Source organism: Oryza brachyantha, chromosome 7 (assembly GCF_000231095.2).
Source record: "Oryza brachyantha chromosome 7, ObraRS2, whole genome shotgun sequence".
NCBI classification, from domain to species: Eukaryota; Viridiplantae; Streptophyta; class Magnoliopsida; order Poales; family Poaceae; genus Oryza; species Oryza brachyantha.
The window spans coordinates 3,994,460-4,013,714 of record NC_023169.2 but is presented as its reverse complement, the minus strand read 5'-3'; the positions used below and the strand labels follow the sequence as shown (position 1 = coordinate 4,013,714).

Genomic DNA, 19,255 nt, shown 5'->3' with positions numbered 1-19,255 from the left:
TGAAAAAAGATAGATGTTAGATACCTTACCGCCGGTGCCAAACGCGGCCATAGTGGCATGCGAACACATTATACACATGACGTTCATGCGGTTCTCATGTAACTCTTGATGAATACATACTTTATATGTACGTGATATGGTTTGGTTCATATGAGATACTATTAATGAGAAGAATATAGATTATGCATTACAAAATATTATTAAATTAGTGGGGTGGAATATCGGAGGAAACCAAAAGGTGTTTATTTTTCAACAACCATAAGAATATTGATTATACATCGCAAAATAATCATTATTAAATCAATATTATGGAATATTGAAGACAATCATCGAGTTGTATAAATTGTGTTGATCTATAAGGATTAATTGGAGGAAATCATCAAGTTGTGTAAGATGTGTAGATCTGTATGTAATATTGGAGCAAATCATCAAGCTGTGTAAGATGTGTAGATCAACACAACCCAGAGTTGGTTAGATATATTTTTTGTAGTATGGAAAACAAACCGACTGAATGTATATTTAATGTTACACCTAGTTTACTTATGCAAATTAATTTTGATATGCAGTTATAGAATTGTTCAACCCAACCCAGTTTCAGTTCCATCCTTTTGAACGTTATTAGTTATTTCATAGGTTTTAAATATATAGTTTTATCATTTTGTTTTTTTTGAAGAAGTATAGTTTTTGGTGGTCTATATCACCTATCTTTTTCTTATGCTTATAAGTTAAAATTTAAATTTTTAACCTTAAATTTAGAGTTGATTTTAGAGTTTTTCACCAAAGTTTATTTTACAACCTTGACTTTCTCCATGTAACACACAAACAATCACCTATCTTTTATGTAACTCTATCTTCAATATTGCTTGATTTTATTATCTAATGTGATCTAATGGGCAATGTAAATGAGAACACATGTAAACCATAAATACATATATGCCCAAATTAAACAACATCATTTTATTTTTTTAAGGCATGCTTGATTGGAGGGATGATATTGAATGGTATAGGATAGTATGTAATAGATGGGAGGTTTGAGTATACACTAATATGACTTATTGTTCACTCAAATGCACGGATTGAAAAATCAGTTTGTTTGTTTGTTTGATGACTTGCTCTATGAGATGACATGAAATATTTGGGCTAGTTTGAAAAATGTTTCATGAGAGTGAGATTAGGAAATGGAAACAAGTGATTGGTTAGCATGAAATCAGTCATCTTATAATAAAAATCCTATAACGAAGTTGAGAAACAATGTAAATACCCACCATTAAGTGAGTGCATGGTGTCATCCACCACTTCATTTTTGTGCTTACGTGATGTTTCATTGTAGTTGCATCTATGATTAAAATGGATCAGAAGTTCAAACCATCAAGTGGCTTAATAACAAATTCTACAAAAAAAAATCAAGTTGAAATCAACAGTGTTAACAACAACCCTGAATTGTTTTCATAAATTTATAAATAAGTTAAGCAACCCAAATAAATACTCAAACTATTAAAAATCTGGAAATCCAGTTATTTCAGATTGCCTAATTAGCAACTCTGCCAATTAGAGACCTGAAACAATGCCACATAACTATATATGTTAGATGTTACATTGAAACCAAGTTGTCCTCTAATCTCTGGTAAAATATTGTGAACTTATCTCTAGGTTTGGTACGTAAAATGTCCAGAGCAATGTCCCTAAAGAATATCTGTCTGCAGAAAAACATAACCACATAGATGTCTTGGAAGTTGCAAATTTGCCCAGACCAGACCATTAGTAGTTAGCTATAATAGGAAAATAGGAAAATTAGTGGTTAGCTATAATAGAAAAAACTTTAAAATTGTAAGGAAAATAGGAAATTAGTAGTTAGCTATAATTCTAAAGTTAGGACATGTTTTTGGGAAAAATATGATCAGGGGTTCTATCTGTCATAATGCACGTGCATTTATTTAACTAACAAATAAATCACGTAATTTATACCAAGAATCATGTACATTTATTCTACATATATATCCCTAAAAGTTACAAATGTTACCTAAATTAATTGACATAGAAAGTTATCCAGTATGAACTAGCAAGTGATAGCTACAATTTTTATTTTCCATAATAACCTAACGAGACAACGTATAAACATATCCTTACATGTCTACAAATCAATCTTATCAAAATACCGTCCTCATGTAAAATTTTTCATATAAACATATACACACAAACAATTTTTACCTAATAAACTATTATAATTTTTTTCTCCTTTTTTATTAATGAATTTTTAATTGTTCGTAAATTTATTCTTTTTATCTTTTCTTGCACCAAACTTCACTATAAATTAATCTCTAACACATATTATTTTACCAAATTTTCTCAATTTTTTTGAATTTGCCTCAAATTTAGACGGTCATATCGTGGCATACCACGAAGTTTTGCAACCTTGAAAAAGCCAAACCACATGTTGGCAAACCTTATGAACAAACCTCTATTGCTCGTCATCCCTGTCCTAAGTTAGTCATGAAGTTTTATGGACCATATCAGATTCTGGACAAAGTTGGATCAATTGCTTATCGTTTGCAGTTGTAAGCCACAAGTTTGATCCATCTAGTTTTCGATGTGTCTAAGATCAAACAGTTTATTCCTAGCAACATACATGTTTTCTCTTAGCTGCATATTTCTCTGAAATTAGATGTACAAGAGTTGCTCCCAACTACAATCTGGGATCCCCGCTTAGTTAAGAAAGGCAATGCACCAAACTTTGTTTGCAAATATGCAGTTTGGTAAAAAAAAAAAAAAAAAAAAACGATCACCCTAGTGTCTGCATGGGACAGTGTTTACATCTGGTATCCATTGGATTTTTTTCCTATTTCTTCTCTGGAGCGAGAATAGAACCTATAATATCTCCCTTCTTGTTTATTTTACTTGAGAATTTTGAGCATGAGAACAATCTTCAATGCACATTCATGTTTTCTAATTATATGTTTATAAAAACAATTTTTAAAATGATTATATATATATTGAATTCTTTTTATGATAAATCCATCAACATCATTTTTTATCCACCCTTCTGTCCTAAAAATGGAGTCTTTATTTGTTTCTCAGCCACCTTTTTCTGTACTCAACCTTCATCGCTACCTTCCCATTTGTCCAAAAAGTGACAACTTTTAAGATATCAACAAAACAAATTTGGGCATATCAAGTAAACACTGAAAATTATCCCAAAAAATCCATCTCATTGTGGTGAGAAGGTGAAGGAGTGATTATATATATTCCTTGGGGAAAATGGAGACCAACTGCATGCGTGCCTCCAAAACATAATAGAAAAATTCTGAACGTGTCATTAATTGCTTGAGATTCACGCGGAAGTTGGCTATCATGCATAAGAGATCAATGAAGCAAATGTGTCATGCATGCTTGCTAGTTGTATTATTACATTTCTTTTATTTATTTTTTGAGAAGAAAAGAATAGGTGTCTACTCTCAGCTATCATGCAATAGGTGGAAAAGGGCAAATTAAGAAACATGTATGGTATATGGTGTGACATGTAAACACATTACACATGCGATTTTCATGCAATTTTCTTCCAACTAGGGATGAATACATGCTATATGCAGGAGTGATAGCTCTGGATATGCTTTGGCTTGTATAAGGATTTGTTGATGATATGAATATATATTTCAAAACAAACGTTTCTAAAGATATCATTGTGTAATATTGGTGGAAAACAAAAGTAGTTTCTTATCCATCAAACTGGATGAAAGAGAACAAACAATATAATAATCTAATTTAATAGGACTTTATCATATTTACTAATCCGTTCAAGATATCTTTCTGAAGCCGTTCGCCATATAAAAACAGTGTCGGATTTGTCGTGGGAGCAAGGAGGTCTCTAACAACACAACATAATAGTCCATGGAGCCATACTAAATTCCCACTAAATTTTCTACCGTAAGTTCATATAAAAAATTGATGAAGTTTTTTCTAGAGATTGGAGAAGAGGATATTCAACTCCATTTTTATTTTCTTCTATATACATCCCTATATAACAAGTGATAGTTGACATAAATTTATTGATTTATGTTATTTTCATTCATAGTCAACTTTGTGTCGGTTCATTTCATTCATAATTCTAAATCATTTTGCTATCGTGATTTAGACTGATCATGTTTTGCATCTTTACTTATAGTTAATTATGCCCACAACATGTCTGCTCAAGCATGTGAGATTGCATCTTAGCCGAAGGCCTGATCGTGGGTACAGCATATTACTATTGTATGTCCACATCTTTTCGCATCTACTTCTATTTCTAAGCCAAATTTTGAATTTTCAATCTTAATTTTGGAGTTTATTTGGGATTTTTTTTCCACCAAAGTTTATTTTCTATTCGTGGCATTTAGATCGCTAAGAATACATATATAAAAGTTTTACTCACAAGTTATTTTTAGTTGGCAAATATGTTTTTGACTTTTTAACCAAACAATCACCCCGGCGTCCTCTAGGAGTATATATCTCGATCCATTTTATCCAACAAAATTCTAGTGTCATGAAATTTAGAACAAGACCATTCCATTTGCCCAATCGATGGATCCAATTATTCGACCAAGCACAACATAAACTGGTATGCTTCAGAAACATAAACATGATCGTTCTACATGTCGATAAACTAAGCTAACAATTCATGCGTGAGTAGCTAACTAGCATTCATGAATATGTGATTTACGAAGCAAATATTTAGGCAAGAAATATAGGCATTATGTAATAACAATTAAATGACATTGATAATTCATATATTGGCGATGTGGCATGCATGCATATACCTCATGATGTCCCTATGATTTTCTTCCTAAGTTATACAATTAGTTTCCACTGAATATGCTAGTGGAAATAATGGTGGGCATAGGGAGGAGTTTATTGTATAAAGGTTCAGATTTCGTATTTGTCAGTCCCTTGAAAATTTTTGATCTGTCCATCAGTTTTTCTGTCTATTAGATTTGCTTTAAGATATGTGCTTGTTGTCCATAGGCTACTTTGTTTAGTTTCCACTTGATTTCAATCCAATGCCTCACAGAATCGATTGATGGATTCAGATTTTTCAAGTGATTTACCAATAGGTGACCCATAAAGGTTTTGTTAGTTTATGATTAATATTTGGTGTCTTATGCATCAATGTTTTGAGCAATCCATATACTACTAAATTGTGTGAATAAACTTTATTTGAGCAGACGTATTTCGGATCTAGTTAAGAAATGTAACCTCTTGACCGGATGTAGATTATGTTAATTATTCGTTGATTAATTTGTGTTAGGAATATGGTAGAATAGATATTGAATAATTTTTGTTACTCGAGGAAACTATTTGTATATATATTCTATGGTAGAATTTTGCTTATGTCTAGTTGTCAAATAGGTTGATCGTGCACATGTTTTTGTCGATATAGTTTGCACGATAAGTCAATATTATTCCACCCGATCAAATTGAGCAGTTTAAGAAGTATACCTTTGCAAAATATGCTTTAGAGTGAATCTTAGACTATTTAAAACCAAGTCATTTTCAGTTATATTCATGGGATGAATTTTAGTTTTCTTTCAAATAGATGTAGTACCACATTAATTGAGTAAAAATTTTGAAATATTAAATCATCACTAGATGTAAATATAGGATACGAAATGTGAAAAAAAAATTAAAATATTTATCACGATAAGCAATTCTAAATAGTTATCTATGTAGTGCTGCTTTAAAAAAGAGCAGCGGCAGTGGTAAATGATGAATATGCCATCATCCCACCACCAGCTCCAACTATTAATCCATTCTTCAAACTAAAAAAATAAAACTTTTTTAAAAGTAATCCCTAAACCTCTCAACCATAATTGTTCCTACAGGCTAATAATAAAATGAGCTTTTCTCGCTTTGATTTGTGCAAAAATTTTGTATATAAAACTTGTTTTGGATTACTTTTAAAATCTATTTTTTACTTAGCTGGTTGATTAATTCTAGGAACAACGTAGTTCTATTAGTGTAAGAACTTATATTTTTGGCAGTATTTAAAATGAATTAGTCATTAGCACATGATTAATTAAGCATTAGTTTTTTAAACTTGAAAAATATATTTATTTAATTTTTAGAAAACTTCTTCTTGAGAAATGTGCTAATGAGAAACCAAGGAAAATCTCACCCCACTTCAAAGTGTAGCCTGCAAACCTTTTCAGTTATGGTTGCCTGTGGATTAGAGATAGGATGGCAACGGGTCGGGTTTGGTGTGGGTAGAATAATTACCTGTCCGCTAATTGTCCGCTAACTTGAAGGCTGCGGGTAGAATTCCCTATCCGTACCAGTGCCTGCGGGTAAAATCTGATACTCGTACCCGTAACCGTCGGGTACCAGGTGGGTATCGGGTATTCATCGGGTCTACCATTTCACATGTCAAAAACACGTCAAAATAACCATTCCAACGTATACACAATACCGTTTATAATATAATATTGCATCACACATAAAAAATTCAACAAATACAACATATTTCTCATAATAAAATATTTTAAGAAATACAACAAACTAATCATAGCGATAATAACAGCACATGGCACATTATCTGATGTTCAGATTCAACTATTCAATATTGTATCACACATCAAAAGTTTAAGACATATGTCATATCAAAGTTTTTAGCTAAAAGAGAGTACATCACAAATATTATTACATGAATAACATAATAAGTTTTTAAACAAAATTCAATATGTGTTCTACGTTCGAGTACTCGACAGGTTACCCGCGGGTGGGGAAAAATACCGGTAGCCGTACCTACGTCGACTTGGGTCGGGTACGGGTACTACTCGGTGGTAAAAAAAATCATACCCATACCCATCTCCGTCGGGTCGGGTATCCGGCAGTACCTAATACCCGTACCTGAATTACCATCCCTAATTAGATATGATTAAATACTGGAGTCATTTTCGTTGTATCTTGAGACATATGGCAAAATAGAGTAGTATTAGTTTGTATATTAGGTAGGATTTGATTAAAAATACTACTGTAGCAATATATTTCCTTTTTCTATGACAGGTAATTCTTATTGTCTCGTCATCTCTTTTTCTATTAAGCAAATAGTTTCAAACACGAAACAGAACAAGGGGTGAGATGGGCCAAGGCCCGTGGGTTCTTTTACAACCCCATTTAATTCTTAAATTTTTTTAGTTCAAACCTCTATATAATTTTGTTTTCAACCCGTTTTGAACCCGATCCTTAAATTTTGTAGGCAAAATGTTTGGGCCAATTACCACCCCTAAACGGAACATGTCCCCTTGGTCGAAACTTCTTTCGCACGAAAGTGCGCGTGAGGCGGCTTCGCGCAAATCGGTTTCACTCTTTTTTTGTGTTTCTACGTAGATATTTTTCTTTTATATTTTTAAACTGGTTATATGGGTCCAAGATACATAATTTTTTTATAGTGTATTAAATATTTAAATGTGAAAACTTATATATTGTATATTTGTGTATGGAATGTTTTTAACGTATAAAGTTTGTGTTTAGAAAAGTATATGTATATTTTTTAATATCAAGTTTATACCTATAACATTTTATATATAAAGCTTATATGTATAATATTTGCACATATAATATTTTAGTTTGTATATAAAGTTTATACGTACAATATTTACGCATGTAATATTTTGTGTATTAAGTTTATAGTTATAAGGTTTATGAGTAATGAGAAAAATAAGAAATGCATTACATCAAATCTAAAAACATAAAAATCTTTAATAGAATGGACCAAAATATAAAACTAAAAAAACCATCATGTCAAATGTCAAGATAGAAGCCTGTCACGTCAAATGTTAAAAATAAAAAAAAAACCTTCAGTGAAGGCAGGAGCAGTCGTTCGCGCGACATATTCATGCATTAGTCATACCCCTTGGCCCGCTAAAGCAGTCATGTAGCCTATTGTCTACGAGCTAAACAAAAATCATAACAATAGTGAGAAAAAACATTTTTAGCAAGATATTAATTCTTTTGAAAGAATTTTTTCTTTCATCGTAAGCCTCTTCCCTCTTACTTGAGACTCGATTTGTCTCCCTCTTTCAACTATGCACAACCTATTTGTTTTTTCTACGTAAAAACAATGCTTTTAAATTATAGTACCGTACACGTTTTCTCGTCCGTAAAATCAGCCAACCGATACATTGTCGACAAGTTAAACCGAAAGACATAACCAAACATAAAAACACAACTAACCAAATATAAACAGAACCGATAAAGCACCTAGGCCGACAAAAAAGAGAACCAAACAGCACCCATAAGCAGAACAGCACATTGTAATCCAAAATCAGACTACAACCTAGAGAAAGAAAACATAGATTGGAGTTGGACAAGTTAACCCAACAACAACCACATACCCAAAAGAAAAATGAAAAATAGAGAAAAGTGAAATAGCACCAAAATAATAAGAGAGAAAGAACTCCTAAAAAAAAAGCAAAACAAGGGGGGAGGGGGGGGGGCCAAAACTGGGAAAAGAAAGAAAAAAGAAAAAGGAAAGAAATCAATCCCAAAATAAAAGGGGGGAAATCAGAGACCCAAGAAGGCACGAAGCAAGGCAGGCTCGCACGCGCGCACGCCTCTCGAGGCCCTCCTTCCTTCCTTCCGCCGCATTGCTCGTCGGCGCCGCCCTCTCTCGCCAGCGGCGGCGGAGGAGGCTGCTCCCTTCCGGCCGGATTGATTGGGTTTCTGGAGGTGAGGGGCAAGCAAGCAAGCATGTGCGATCTGGTGGCGCGCACGGGCCGGCACCAGCAGCGCTACGAGCATGGCCGTCGCCTCGTGGCCGGGTGGGTCTGTGGGCGTGCCCTCCTCCTCCTCAAAGCCCCAGTTTTTACTTGCCCTTCTCCTCTCTCCCTCCTACTGCATCCCCCACCGGCAAAAAGATCACCTTTTTTTTTTGTCGGTCGTAATTTAAGGTCGCTGTAAGATGCGGTATGTTGGGTGCTGTGGGGTTTGCGTGATTAGATTCTTGTTCTTGTGCTGGGATTGGAATCACTTTGTTGTTTGTTGTAGCTGACGATGATGATGATGATGATGATGATGATGCTGTGGGGGAGTAGGAGGACTAAGGAGGCTGCCATCTTTGGTGGCTAGATTGTGGGAGGAGGCTGGGTCTTAATCAATATAGTGAACCTTGATGCCATTAAATTTTAGCTCCTGCGTAGGCACCTGCTGATGGCGACCTGCTTATCGTTTTCTGTTCTTTACTGCTTCATTGGCTTGTTGCTTTACTGGCTCCACATGATTGGCAGTGTTTGGGGTGCCTGTGGGTGGAAAAGAGATTGTGGGTATCTCTGTTTGGTCCCAGACTCTGCCATTAATTAGTTGAATCTTGGGAAAGATTTATTCTGATTCAGCATCAGTGGTGGGCCGGTGTTGATAAGGAATTTTTTTTCGGAGAAGAATTTCGGGCACAATGTATGGCGTAGACATTTTTTTTCCCCCTAAAAGGATGTCTTTTAACGGGTATGGATTAGTTTATGCTTTATTCTTTATGAGAATTGCCAGAAGTGTTGTGCAGGCTTGATGTCCCTTTGGCTTAAATTGTTCAAGAGAGTGTCGGTTTTAAGAAAAAAAAAATAGTAATGGCAAAACTTAGATATGTGTGAGATGGGCCAGATAGATGACCCCAGTGTCCTCTAGTTTATATATATTCACAGTTAGATATCTGTACTATGTGGAGATTAAAAAATAAATGAGGAGAATAACTGGTTATACTTGTAACTATTGGCTTCTTGCTGCTTTGTCCTGTTGTTACAACGTGCCAAATACTGCTGTTGTGGCATTAATTGCTTACTGACAGTGCTATGAACGATATGTGAATTAGTTTCTTTCTCTGTTTCAAATGGTTTGGGGCCAAATTGCATTAGGTGCATCAGTTAAACATTTCACTGAGCATCATTAGGGGAAAGTATTACTCAGCTGAGCAATGCTTGATTAGCTGAGCTTCTGCTTAAAGGATTTCATGAACTCAGTTAAATACTGTTGTCTACATTAGTATGCATTATGTTGTCTGTGAATCTTGCTGCTCTTATCTGTGCTACATAGTTAAAGGCCCTATAGAAGAATATTGTCATGCTTTGCAGTTATCTGATACTAGTTTCTTGTATGTGTAGATGCATACCTTTTAGGTATAAAGATAATAATGATGTAACTTCTGAAGCTGGACACAAGAAACTTGTTGAAGTTCTCATGATCAACTCCCAGAGTGGACCTGGTCTCCTATTTCCAAAGGTATTAACATTGTTAACATCTCTGCCTAAGGTTCTCACTCAAATGTCAGAACATGGTATATGAAAATATTTATTATGCTATTCCCTCTGTGCTTTAGTTTTCTAAAGTAATTGATGGGAAATTATTTAGGATATCATCCAATGCCTGTTATCCACCTACCATTCCAGAAAGATATATTCCTTTATTGTTAACCGATTATCCAGTGTTCTAATCTCAGTGCTCTAACCTAATGGCATGAGTAAGATAATCGATATCCCTGATAAAAGCTTGATTAAGTAGGTTCTGAAATCAGGTGCCAAAGAGTGGACTTTTTATCCAGTCAGGACTCACTGGTAGAGTCAACCTTAGGATAATCTTGTCTTAGAATTATTGCTTTCTATTGTTTATGCTATTCAATCTTCTAGGCGTACTGATTATTTATTAGGAAACAGAAAAGATTTATCTGTTTGCTTCTTATATTGTACATGACTGTGACATGAGGTCTTCTTCCATGCTGCTTCAGGGAGGATGGGAGAATGATGAAACTGTTGAAGAGGCAGCTGCTCGTGAAGCTATTGAAGAAGCTGGAGTTCGAGGAGATTTAGTGGTGACACCCTTTTGCACTTTTACCCCTGACTTTTTGATCTTCTCTCTCAAGAACACCATTTATGCATCCTACAGCCATATGTTTGCCGTTAAAACCTTGCACCCAAGACTTCAGGTCTTTTGTGAGGACTGCATGTAATTTCTGTTTTATATAGAAGTACATATAATCTTATTTCTTATGGAGACCTATCACCTTCTGAGAACTACCTTTGTCTATCACTTAACCTGAAATTGATCCTTAAGCATAGTGCGAGTCTGGCTATGGAATTTTCAGCCTTAACTATTCTTGAAGAGTCAGCATAGATATGTTGAGTTTTAATATATTCATGCCTTAGAATATGAGTATGCAATGCTGCTTGTTCTTAAATAGGCACTTTTCGCTTAAAAGAACTAAGGCCATTTGACTATAAGAGTCAGGTGCCACTTGACTAACAAGCTGGTACACCTTATCATTGTATATTTTATAAGGCTCCTTCTGTAAACTGCAGTTATCGGACTTCAGTAAACATAAACATTCTAACCTAACACTTGTGGGTTGAGGGAGGATTCGTGTGACGCTACTCAGTTCAAATTGTAACCACAACATGAAGCATGCTTGATATTATGCTGTGAACTCTGCTACTGTATTGACATTGATTTTGCTCAGCTGGTTAACTTGTTTGCATGAAATGTTATTGTAATACTACTGTTGGTACTAGACAGAGCTTAAGCTATGTATTATACTTATACCACATGAACATATGGCAGCCAATAAACTTTGACTGGATCAAACAGAAGTACTCACATTTATTTTGAATCATGCGTTATTGATGGATTATGTTGTAGGAAGTGTAGGAAAGCAAGCTAAGTCACAAGATTTAAGTTGTACTTGCATGTATTTTTAGTGTACATTTAGGATGAGGTTGAGAGTAAGGGAAGAAGTAGTATAAGATCATGCAAAACGAGGTATTTGTTTAGTGAATAATAAATTAAGTATTAGCGATTGCAAACTTGAAAATGGATTAATCTGATTTTTTAACGTAACTAGATTTTTTTTGCAAAAAAAAAACATAATGTTTAGCTGTTTGGGAAGCGTGGTCATGGAAACGAGGGTGGTTTTCTTTCTTTTCCTTTGGATCCATTGCTAACCAATGTAAACTTAACGTGTAGCTACATAGTAGCTAAATTTGAATAGATTCCGTGATTCCTTGGTCCTTAGTCTTACTTGGGTGTTTGTGATTATTAAAGAGCAGTTCTGCGCCTATTCCCTTTCATGTGTTCTGCCATCCAACTTCACTTATTTTGTCATTCTTTCTTTGCACAAGCAACTACTGGGCTTCTATGACTTCAAGAGCAAGACACATCAAGACAAGTTCTGCCCCGAAGGGATGTGCAGAGCGGCGGTGTTTGCACTCCAAGTGAAGGAAGAGCTCGCCTCCTGGCCCGAGCAGAGCACCCGCAAGAGGAGCTGGCTCACCCTCAGCGAGGCGATAGAACGGAGCCGATACCCGTGGGTGCGAGAAGCCCTTGCAACAGGTTTCTCCATCTGGCATGAGAATTGGAGCAATGGTGGTGATCCAAGTTCAAGATGATCTCAGCTCTATCATCAGGGAGGGTCATGCTGTCTAGTGCCTTTGGTTTCAGAACATGACATTCTTGGCACAATTTTGTCACAGGTGTGCTTCCTGATGATGCACAGTGATTTCGATCACTCTATATTACCACCTAGGATTCAACCTATCTTAGTTCTGGTGTCGAGAATCGTTCAAATTGTAAGTGTTGATTCTCGCTGCTGCCATTGTTAGCCATCCTGTTCTTTTTTTAAACACCATGCAGCATTAGCTGGTGTGTTGAACCTTTATGTGTGCAAATAACTGAAATCAAAGAAGGCTTTGTGGCTTCCCTCTGCAAATGCTCCTTGTGAGTTGGTTTCTCTCTAAGAACTTTTCTCCAGAAAAACTGCAGTTTCAGTTAAACTGATTCACTATCTAACCAAAGCAGAAAGGAAACAAAAGGAGTCCTGGTTCACACTCATCATTTCAGTTATGCTTATGCTTAACCTAAAAAATTGAATTTTGAACCTTAAATTTAGAGTTAATTTTTGAGTTTTTTTTACCGAAGTTTATTTTTCAGCATCGACTTTTAGATCGCTAAGAATACGTACATAAAAATTTTATTGATAAATTATTTTATGTTTGTAAATATGTTGTTTGGCTTTTTCATAAAGCACCCAAACAACCACCCCTGTAAGCATTGTTATGTCAGAATCAAAGTTGAATTCGGGTTACTAAAAGCAATCAAGATGAAGCCAAGATGCTGAAAATTCGGGAAAATTGCCAAAACACCACTCATAAAGTCAGCACTCTCTAGAACGCCATTAGTAAACAAGAATCCTTCAAAACACCACTAGTAAACAAGGTAGTCATGCCAAAACGTCAAAAATTCAAAAAACAGGCATTAAAAGTGACCATTCTACCCCTAAGCCTTGTATTAGCCGTATATTATTCTAGAAATTAATAAAAAATATATAAAGTATTTATTTTTGAATAAATAATCGTAGAAAATATGAATAATTATTTTTTGGTGCAAAAAATTAATTTCTGGAATAATATATGGCTTTTTGAAGACTTCATGGTATTTTTTTGCGCAAAAAAGCAATTATTCATATTTTCTATGACTATTTATTAAAAATAAATATTTTTTATAATTTTTATTAATTTCTAGAATAATATACGGCTAATACAAGGCTGGGTAGAATGGTCACTTTTAATGCTTATTTTGTGAATTTTGGTGTTTTGACATGATCTTTTATTTACTAGTGGTGTTTTGGAGGGTTCTTGTTTACTAATGGCATTCTGGAGAGTGTTGTCTTTATGGGCGGTGTTTTGTTAATTTTCCCTGAAAATTCTGATTCTCTGTGCAATATTTCATACTCTCTTGTTGATAAGTAAAAAATAAAAGAAAATAAATCTCATCCACTTATTTTTTAGCATCATTCCTCCTGTGCATATATATGGTTTGCTTTCTGCAGTCTTCAAATTTCGAAGAAAACAAAATTAAAACAGAGAGAAAAAGATCCCGAGATGAGTCGCGACGGCCTAGGCTAGGTTAGGCGGCGACGCTCGCCGGCGCGGCGGCCCCGACGGCGGCGAGGATCTTGTCGTCGAGGTCGAAGCTCATCTCCTTCTCCCCCCGGCCGCTGCCGGCGTACTCCGCGAACCTCTCCTTCAAGTCCTCCGGCAGCCTCGTCGTGCTCGTCCACCCCAGCACCTCCTTCGCCGCCCTCGGCTCCGCGTAAAAATGCTTCATTTCAATCCAAATTCACGCACCATTCAGTCAAAAAAAAAAAAACTCGCATCTTTTTTTTTTGAACAAACTAAACTTCAATTCAAATCGAAAACATACCATTCAGACAAAAAAAACTCACACCTTTTTTTCGAACAAACTAAATTTCAATTCAAATCCAAACACACCATTCAGACAAAAATTCGCAGCTTTTTTCGAACAAACTAGACATCAATTCAAATCCAAAACACACTATTCAGACAAAAAGATTCACATATTTGCTTCAGTCCAATGAAAAAGTATCTTGAGGTACTAGTACATCGCAGTATCAAATCGTTTCTAATCGCTGGATCTAACAGTGTATATCTTACTCAGTTAAATTCAATATTATGAAACAATTTGGTATCTCGAGGTACTTTTTATTGGATCGGAGCAAATCTCTTTTTCGAATGAACTAAACATCAATCCAAATTCACGCACCATTCAGACAAAAAAAACTCACATCTTTTTTTTTTGAACAAACTAAACATCAATTCAAATCCAAAACACACCATTTAGATTAAAAAAAGTTCACATTTTTGTTTTGGCATTACCATGTTGCGGAAGGGGAAGGCCTTCTTGGCGTCGACGCCGACGGCGGCGGGGTCGTAGTGGACGATGTCGGCGGCGGCGCCGGCGGCCGCGGCGCACATCTTGGCGAGGCCGTCGAGGGTGACGGCGCGGTCGGAGACGCAGTTGAAGATCCTCCCCGCCGCCGCGCCGGGGCTCTCGACGGCGAGCGCCAGCATGCTCGACAGGTCACGCACGTGCGTTATGTTCGTCAGCTGCATCCCCGACCCCGGGATCAGCACCGGCCTCTTCCTCACGATCCCTGCAAAAACACATTGACAAGTTTTCTTTTGGTCCTTCAAATTTTGAATTTGTTCAGAATTTACAGCAAATAGTTGACAGTTTTGTTTTTGCCTTCGAACTCAGATTTGTTCATAATTTACAGCGAAAAGCTGACGGTTTTGTCTCAAATCTCGAATCTGTTCAAAATTTACAGCAAAAAGATTGACAGTTTATTCAGAATGGTTTCTTCAAAATTTACAGCAAAGAGTTAACATTTTGTCTTCAAAATTTGAGTTTGTTCAGATTTTACAACAAAGATTTGACAATTTTGTCTTTAAATTCAAATTGGTTCACAATTTACAGCAAAAAAGTTGACAGTTTTGTCTTCCAATCTAAAATTTGTTCAGAATTTAAAGGAAAAAACGACGATTTTGTCTTAATTCGATTTTTTTTTTCAAAAATCCAACTAATAACTTTGGCATTTTTGGCTTGAAATTTCAGTAGTTTTGTATGGGGGTTCGAAATTTGCGAGAATTTGAGAGTGGGGATTCGAGAATTTTACTGTCGAAGAACCACTCCTCGCAGTCCTTGTTGTTGCCGGAGCCGATCATGTACTGCGGCCGGAACGACGCCCAGTTGGCGAACTGCCCGGCGAGGTACTTCTCCACGCCGACGTGCCCGGCGCTCTCCTTCACCGCGTCCTGCATTGCATCGCGTCACGCCGTCGCCGGCGAACCGGAGATGGACGGATGGAGTCAGTCAGATCCGGCGACCGATCTGCGGCGTGATTTGTGTGCTCTCCTCTCTCTTTCTTACCCCCTCGACGTGCGGCGGCTCGTCGGACGGCGTGTAGATGCCGGCGCTGCTGATGAACAGGAACTGCCCCACGCCGGCCGACTTCGCCCAGTCCGCCACCGGCCTGCATCATGCGGCCGGCAAGACGACGGCGACGGGACACCGTGGGTGGTCAGGCTGGCTGCGAGCGAGGAGAGAGGGGGGAGGAAGAAGGCGACGTACTTGACGGCGTCGAGGTTCTTGCCGTTGTTGTCGAGGACGACGTCGAACGAGGCGCCGCCGCCGACCGCCGCGCCGACGTCCGCCGGGTCGCCCCACACCGTCTTCGCCCCGGCGCTCGTCAGCTCCTGCACGCATCCACGCCGGCGGAGGAGAGCCCGTCACAGAGATGACACCGATCACACGAAACCCAACAAGGAGGAGGCCATTGACGACGACGGGGGGGGGGGGGGGGGGGGGGGGGTGGCGTACGTACCGAGAAGCGGGAGAACGGTGGCTTCTTCATCTTGTCGGACCCTTCCTCCCCGACGGTGAGCACGGTGACGGCATGCCCGGCGGCGAGCAGCTCCTTCGTCAAGTAAAACCCTATAACGGCGTGGCCGCCGCCATTGGTGTTCACGATCAGCACGCTCTTCTTCCCCGCCTGCGCGCGCACGGTCATCACCGCGGCCGCCCTCGCCACGGGCGCCGCCGCGGCGCGCCTCCTCGCGGCGACGGCGCGCGGGGAGGCGCTGAGGAACGAGGACGACAGCGACGGCCGGCACGTGCCGGTGCGGCGGTGCCCGGAGACGAAGGAGGCGGCCGCCGTGGAGGCGGTGGCCGCGGAGGAGGAGAGCGCCATCGGAGGAGGGGATGAGAGGAGTGAGGCGACGAGTGGTGGGCGCCGGATAGGAGGGAGGGAGAGGACGTTGTGAGGCTGTGGGACGCTGGCCGTTATTTAACGGCTTCCGTGACTTTTCCCGCGCGCGCCAAAGAACTCGATGGAGGAAGGAACGTGCGCCTCGAATTGAAACGGGATATAATGTTGCATATCTAAATTTCATAATTTATTATAGGAGCATTTAACTATATCGTATGTATACCTCCACTATTTTAAAACAGAATCATCCGTCATTCTCCTCATTCCACATTCACATAAAAACCACTACTTCCTTCCCACCCTACGTCAAGAAAAAAACACCACTTCCAAAAAAAAATTTAGAAAAAAAAATCAACTGTTTTCTTTAAAACCCGTTTTTTTTTCTCTGGCTTCGTGCACTTGTATAGTTCATCATCAATTGTACAGTTCTATTATAATGCATAGATATATTACCAGTATCTAGTTAAAAGCAAACTTGTTTCTTCCCTCTTCCCTCCCCTCCCTCGCTAGGATGTAGTGAGCCCTCCTTCCAAGAAAATCGAGAAAAGACAGCAGTCATTATTTTTTAATCGATATTCAAACGGCCAGCTCATTTTTAATAGATCCATAAAATGTTATAGTTTGGTTGAGTGATTCCATCTTGTCACACCATAACATAATCATGCCATGCCTTATTAGGTTACAATTTATTTGTTGACTAAACTTTGGCATGCCCAACAAAGTTAGCCATCGAGTCTCATGCTTTGTCACAACATTTTTATTCTTATTCTTATTTTTATTTTTGCCAAAGTGCGCTAAGCAAATCTCATGAAATAAGGCTTCCAAAATGGAGCCTGGACACCAAATGAAACAATTCCAACATACTCACACATCATATCCCTTGAGGGCAACGTGTCCAAGTCATCAGTTCATGGATCGGAGAGACAACACTTTGCATTCCAGTCTTTTCTTTTCTTTTTTCTTTTCAACAAAAATGTATGTCTGTTTTCTCGAAAATGACCAACTTATTGCATTTATGCATTTCTTTATAGGTTCATATCACAACACAGAGAAGGAAGAACCTAAACTCATAGCACTATAGGCCCTAGTACGGGGCCTAGGGTTGAAAGCCCATAGACCAGAACAAAATTTCATCATGGTGGACCAATTTCATGACAAAACAACATAGGTCAACCTAAGCCCTGGCTTTGGGCTAGGTCTGTCCTTAAGCATATAGAATCCTAGTTAAAAGTTACCACTAGCAACTTGGACAAGCAGTGGTGGACTTGACCAAATTTCTTAGACACTTTGATAACTCTAGTAACATTGTCAGTGATATGAAAACTTGGGTTTTCTCACCAGTGGCTCGCAGTGTCTAAGAATCAGTCGAGATCCCCTTTAGAAGGGACCGGGCTGCCCCAACCCCTTACCTAGGTGAGCAAGCAGGTGTCGAGGAAACCCGAGATCTGCCAATGTGGCACTCCTTCAAGGAGTGGTCGATGGGCCACCTAGGCAAATCCCGCGAAGCACATGGGCTCTCATCGACCACTTAGGGAAACCTACGAAGTACAGAGACGGAAATGCACATCATTCCTTGGGCAGCCATTAAAAATAGAGGTGCAGCCTAGCTTGTATGTCCTATCAATCCCATTATCATCATCACTTGGGCTTATCATGACCAACGGACAACATTGTCTAGGTTAACAACCACTTGCTATCCACCCTCATCGACCGGTGGATACCACCGGTCAAAGATCCAACGACACGGTAGGGGCTTACCAACTCCGTCTCCATCGATCCTAGGCATGGGGCACACAAAGGGCCAATATGTCCTTGTGGGGTTCTCACCAACCTTCCACGCTGCTAGTACCATCGTACGTCATGTTGTGCAGGGAAGGGGCGTGCGCATTCCATGGCTCCCTTAGAAGGCACAAGACAAAGCTAATGTGCTCATGTAGTAGCAACTTTCATAACCAGCCCTAGATCGGTGTGGTGTTCCTTTAGCGCTATAAAAGGAGGACCGGGTCTAGTGGGTAGAAAGGTCAAACTTGTATTCCTCTGAAAAAAATAGAATATCCACACAGGAGTAGGGTTTTACGCCCCCCGTGTAGCCCAAACATGTATAATCACCTTGTCCTTACGATTCTTAGGGTTTGATTTGTTTTCCACTCACTACGTATGCTCTAGATTTCTCCTATTCCTTGGGATAAACTAAAAAGGGGTCCCTCGATCCCCTAGTAAAGGGGCACATGCTCCAGCATAGATAGTTTCATTACTTGGAAAAATGATTGATCCTTTGACATAGACAGTTTCATTATTTGGAAAAAGATTGATCCTTTTTCTTGAAGGTGTAGAGATAAAGATGCATAGTAAAGTCAAGTCAGTCTAGCTAGTATTACAGTTATCATATATTACAAAATTTGTATTTATAATATATTCGTTTCACAATGTAAGATTTTCTAGTCTTGCCTACATTCATATGGATGTCAATGAATTTAGACATATATAGAAACCATATACATTGATCAATGGATAAATCTAGACATAGTTAGAAAATCTTATGATATGAGACAGAGGGAGTACATACTATGCAAATTTACCATGTATTGGTAATCTAAAGAATCAATCATGTTCGTTCAATGAGAATTGGATGAGTGAAGGCTATAAACCTATAAAGTCATGGTAGTGTTCACCTTAACCTTTACC

General features: G+C 38.2%; 2 protein-coding genes across 2 annotated transcripts; one reads left to right on the top strand and one right to left on the bottom strand.

The window, feature by feature from the left end:
• Positions 1-8,477: 8,477 nt before the first annotated feature.
• LOC102714475 (nudix hydrolase 16, mitochondrial-like) lies at positions 8,478-12,731 on the top strand. The gene is made up of 4 exons (XM_006657492.2): positions 8,478-8,789; positions 10,119-10,236; positions 10,739-10,822; positions 12,126-12,731. Exons 1-4 carry the CDS (start codon positions 8,719-8,721, stop codon positions 12,390-12,392), a joined length of 540 nt encoding a protein of 179 aa, XP_006657555.1. The 5' UTR covers positions 8,478-8,718; the 3' UTR covers positions 12,393-12,731.
• A 1,051-nt stretch (positions 12,732-13,782) lies between these two features.
• LOC102701645 (chloroplast stem-loop binding protein of 41 kDa a, chloroplastic) lies at positions 13,783-16,607 on the bottom strand. Its single transcript, XM_040525682.1, has 6 exons — positions 16,187-16,607; positions 15,934-16,058; positions 15,733-15,835; positions 15,479-15,617; positions 14,679-14,956; positions 13,783-14,103 (listed from the first exon to the last, which is right to left on the bottom strand). Exons 1-6 carry the CDS (start codon positions 16,550-16,552, stop codon positions 13,909-13,911), a joined length of 1,206 nt encoding a protein of 401 aa, XP_040381616.1. The 5' UTR covers positions 16,553-16,607; the 3' UTR covers positions 13,783-13,908.
• Positions 16,608-19,255: the final 2,648 nt, after the last annotated feature.

Bases quoted from the DNA above. Each gene is read 5' to 3' on its own strand.
- LOC102714475 (XM_006657492.2), top strand. From the start codon at position 8,719: ATGTGCGATCTGGTGGCGCGCACGGGCCGGCACCAGCAGCGCTACGAG. The intron at 8,790-10,118 runs GTGGGTCTGTGG...TTGTATGTGTAG, and splicing joins GGCCGTCGCCTCGTGGCCGG to ATGCATACCTTTTAGGTATA. The intron at 10,237-10,738 runs GTATTAACATTG...ATGCTGCTTCAG, and splicing joins CTGGTCTCCTATTTCCAAAG to GGAGGATGGGAGAATGATGA.
- LOC102701645 (XM_040525682.1), bottom strand. From the start codon at position 16,552: ATGGCGCTCTCCTCCTCCGCGGCCACCGCCTCCACGGCGGCCGCCTCC. The intron at 15,618-15,732 runs GTAAGAAAGAGA...GATGCAATGCAG, and splicing joins AGCCGCCGCACGTCGAGGGG to GACGCGGTGAAGGAGAGCGC. The intron at 14,104-14,678 runs GTAATGCCAAAA...ATTGAAATGAAG, and splicing joins CCTTCCCCTTCCGCAACATG to CATTTTTACGCGGAGCCGAG.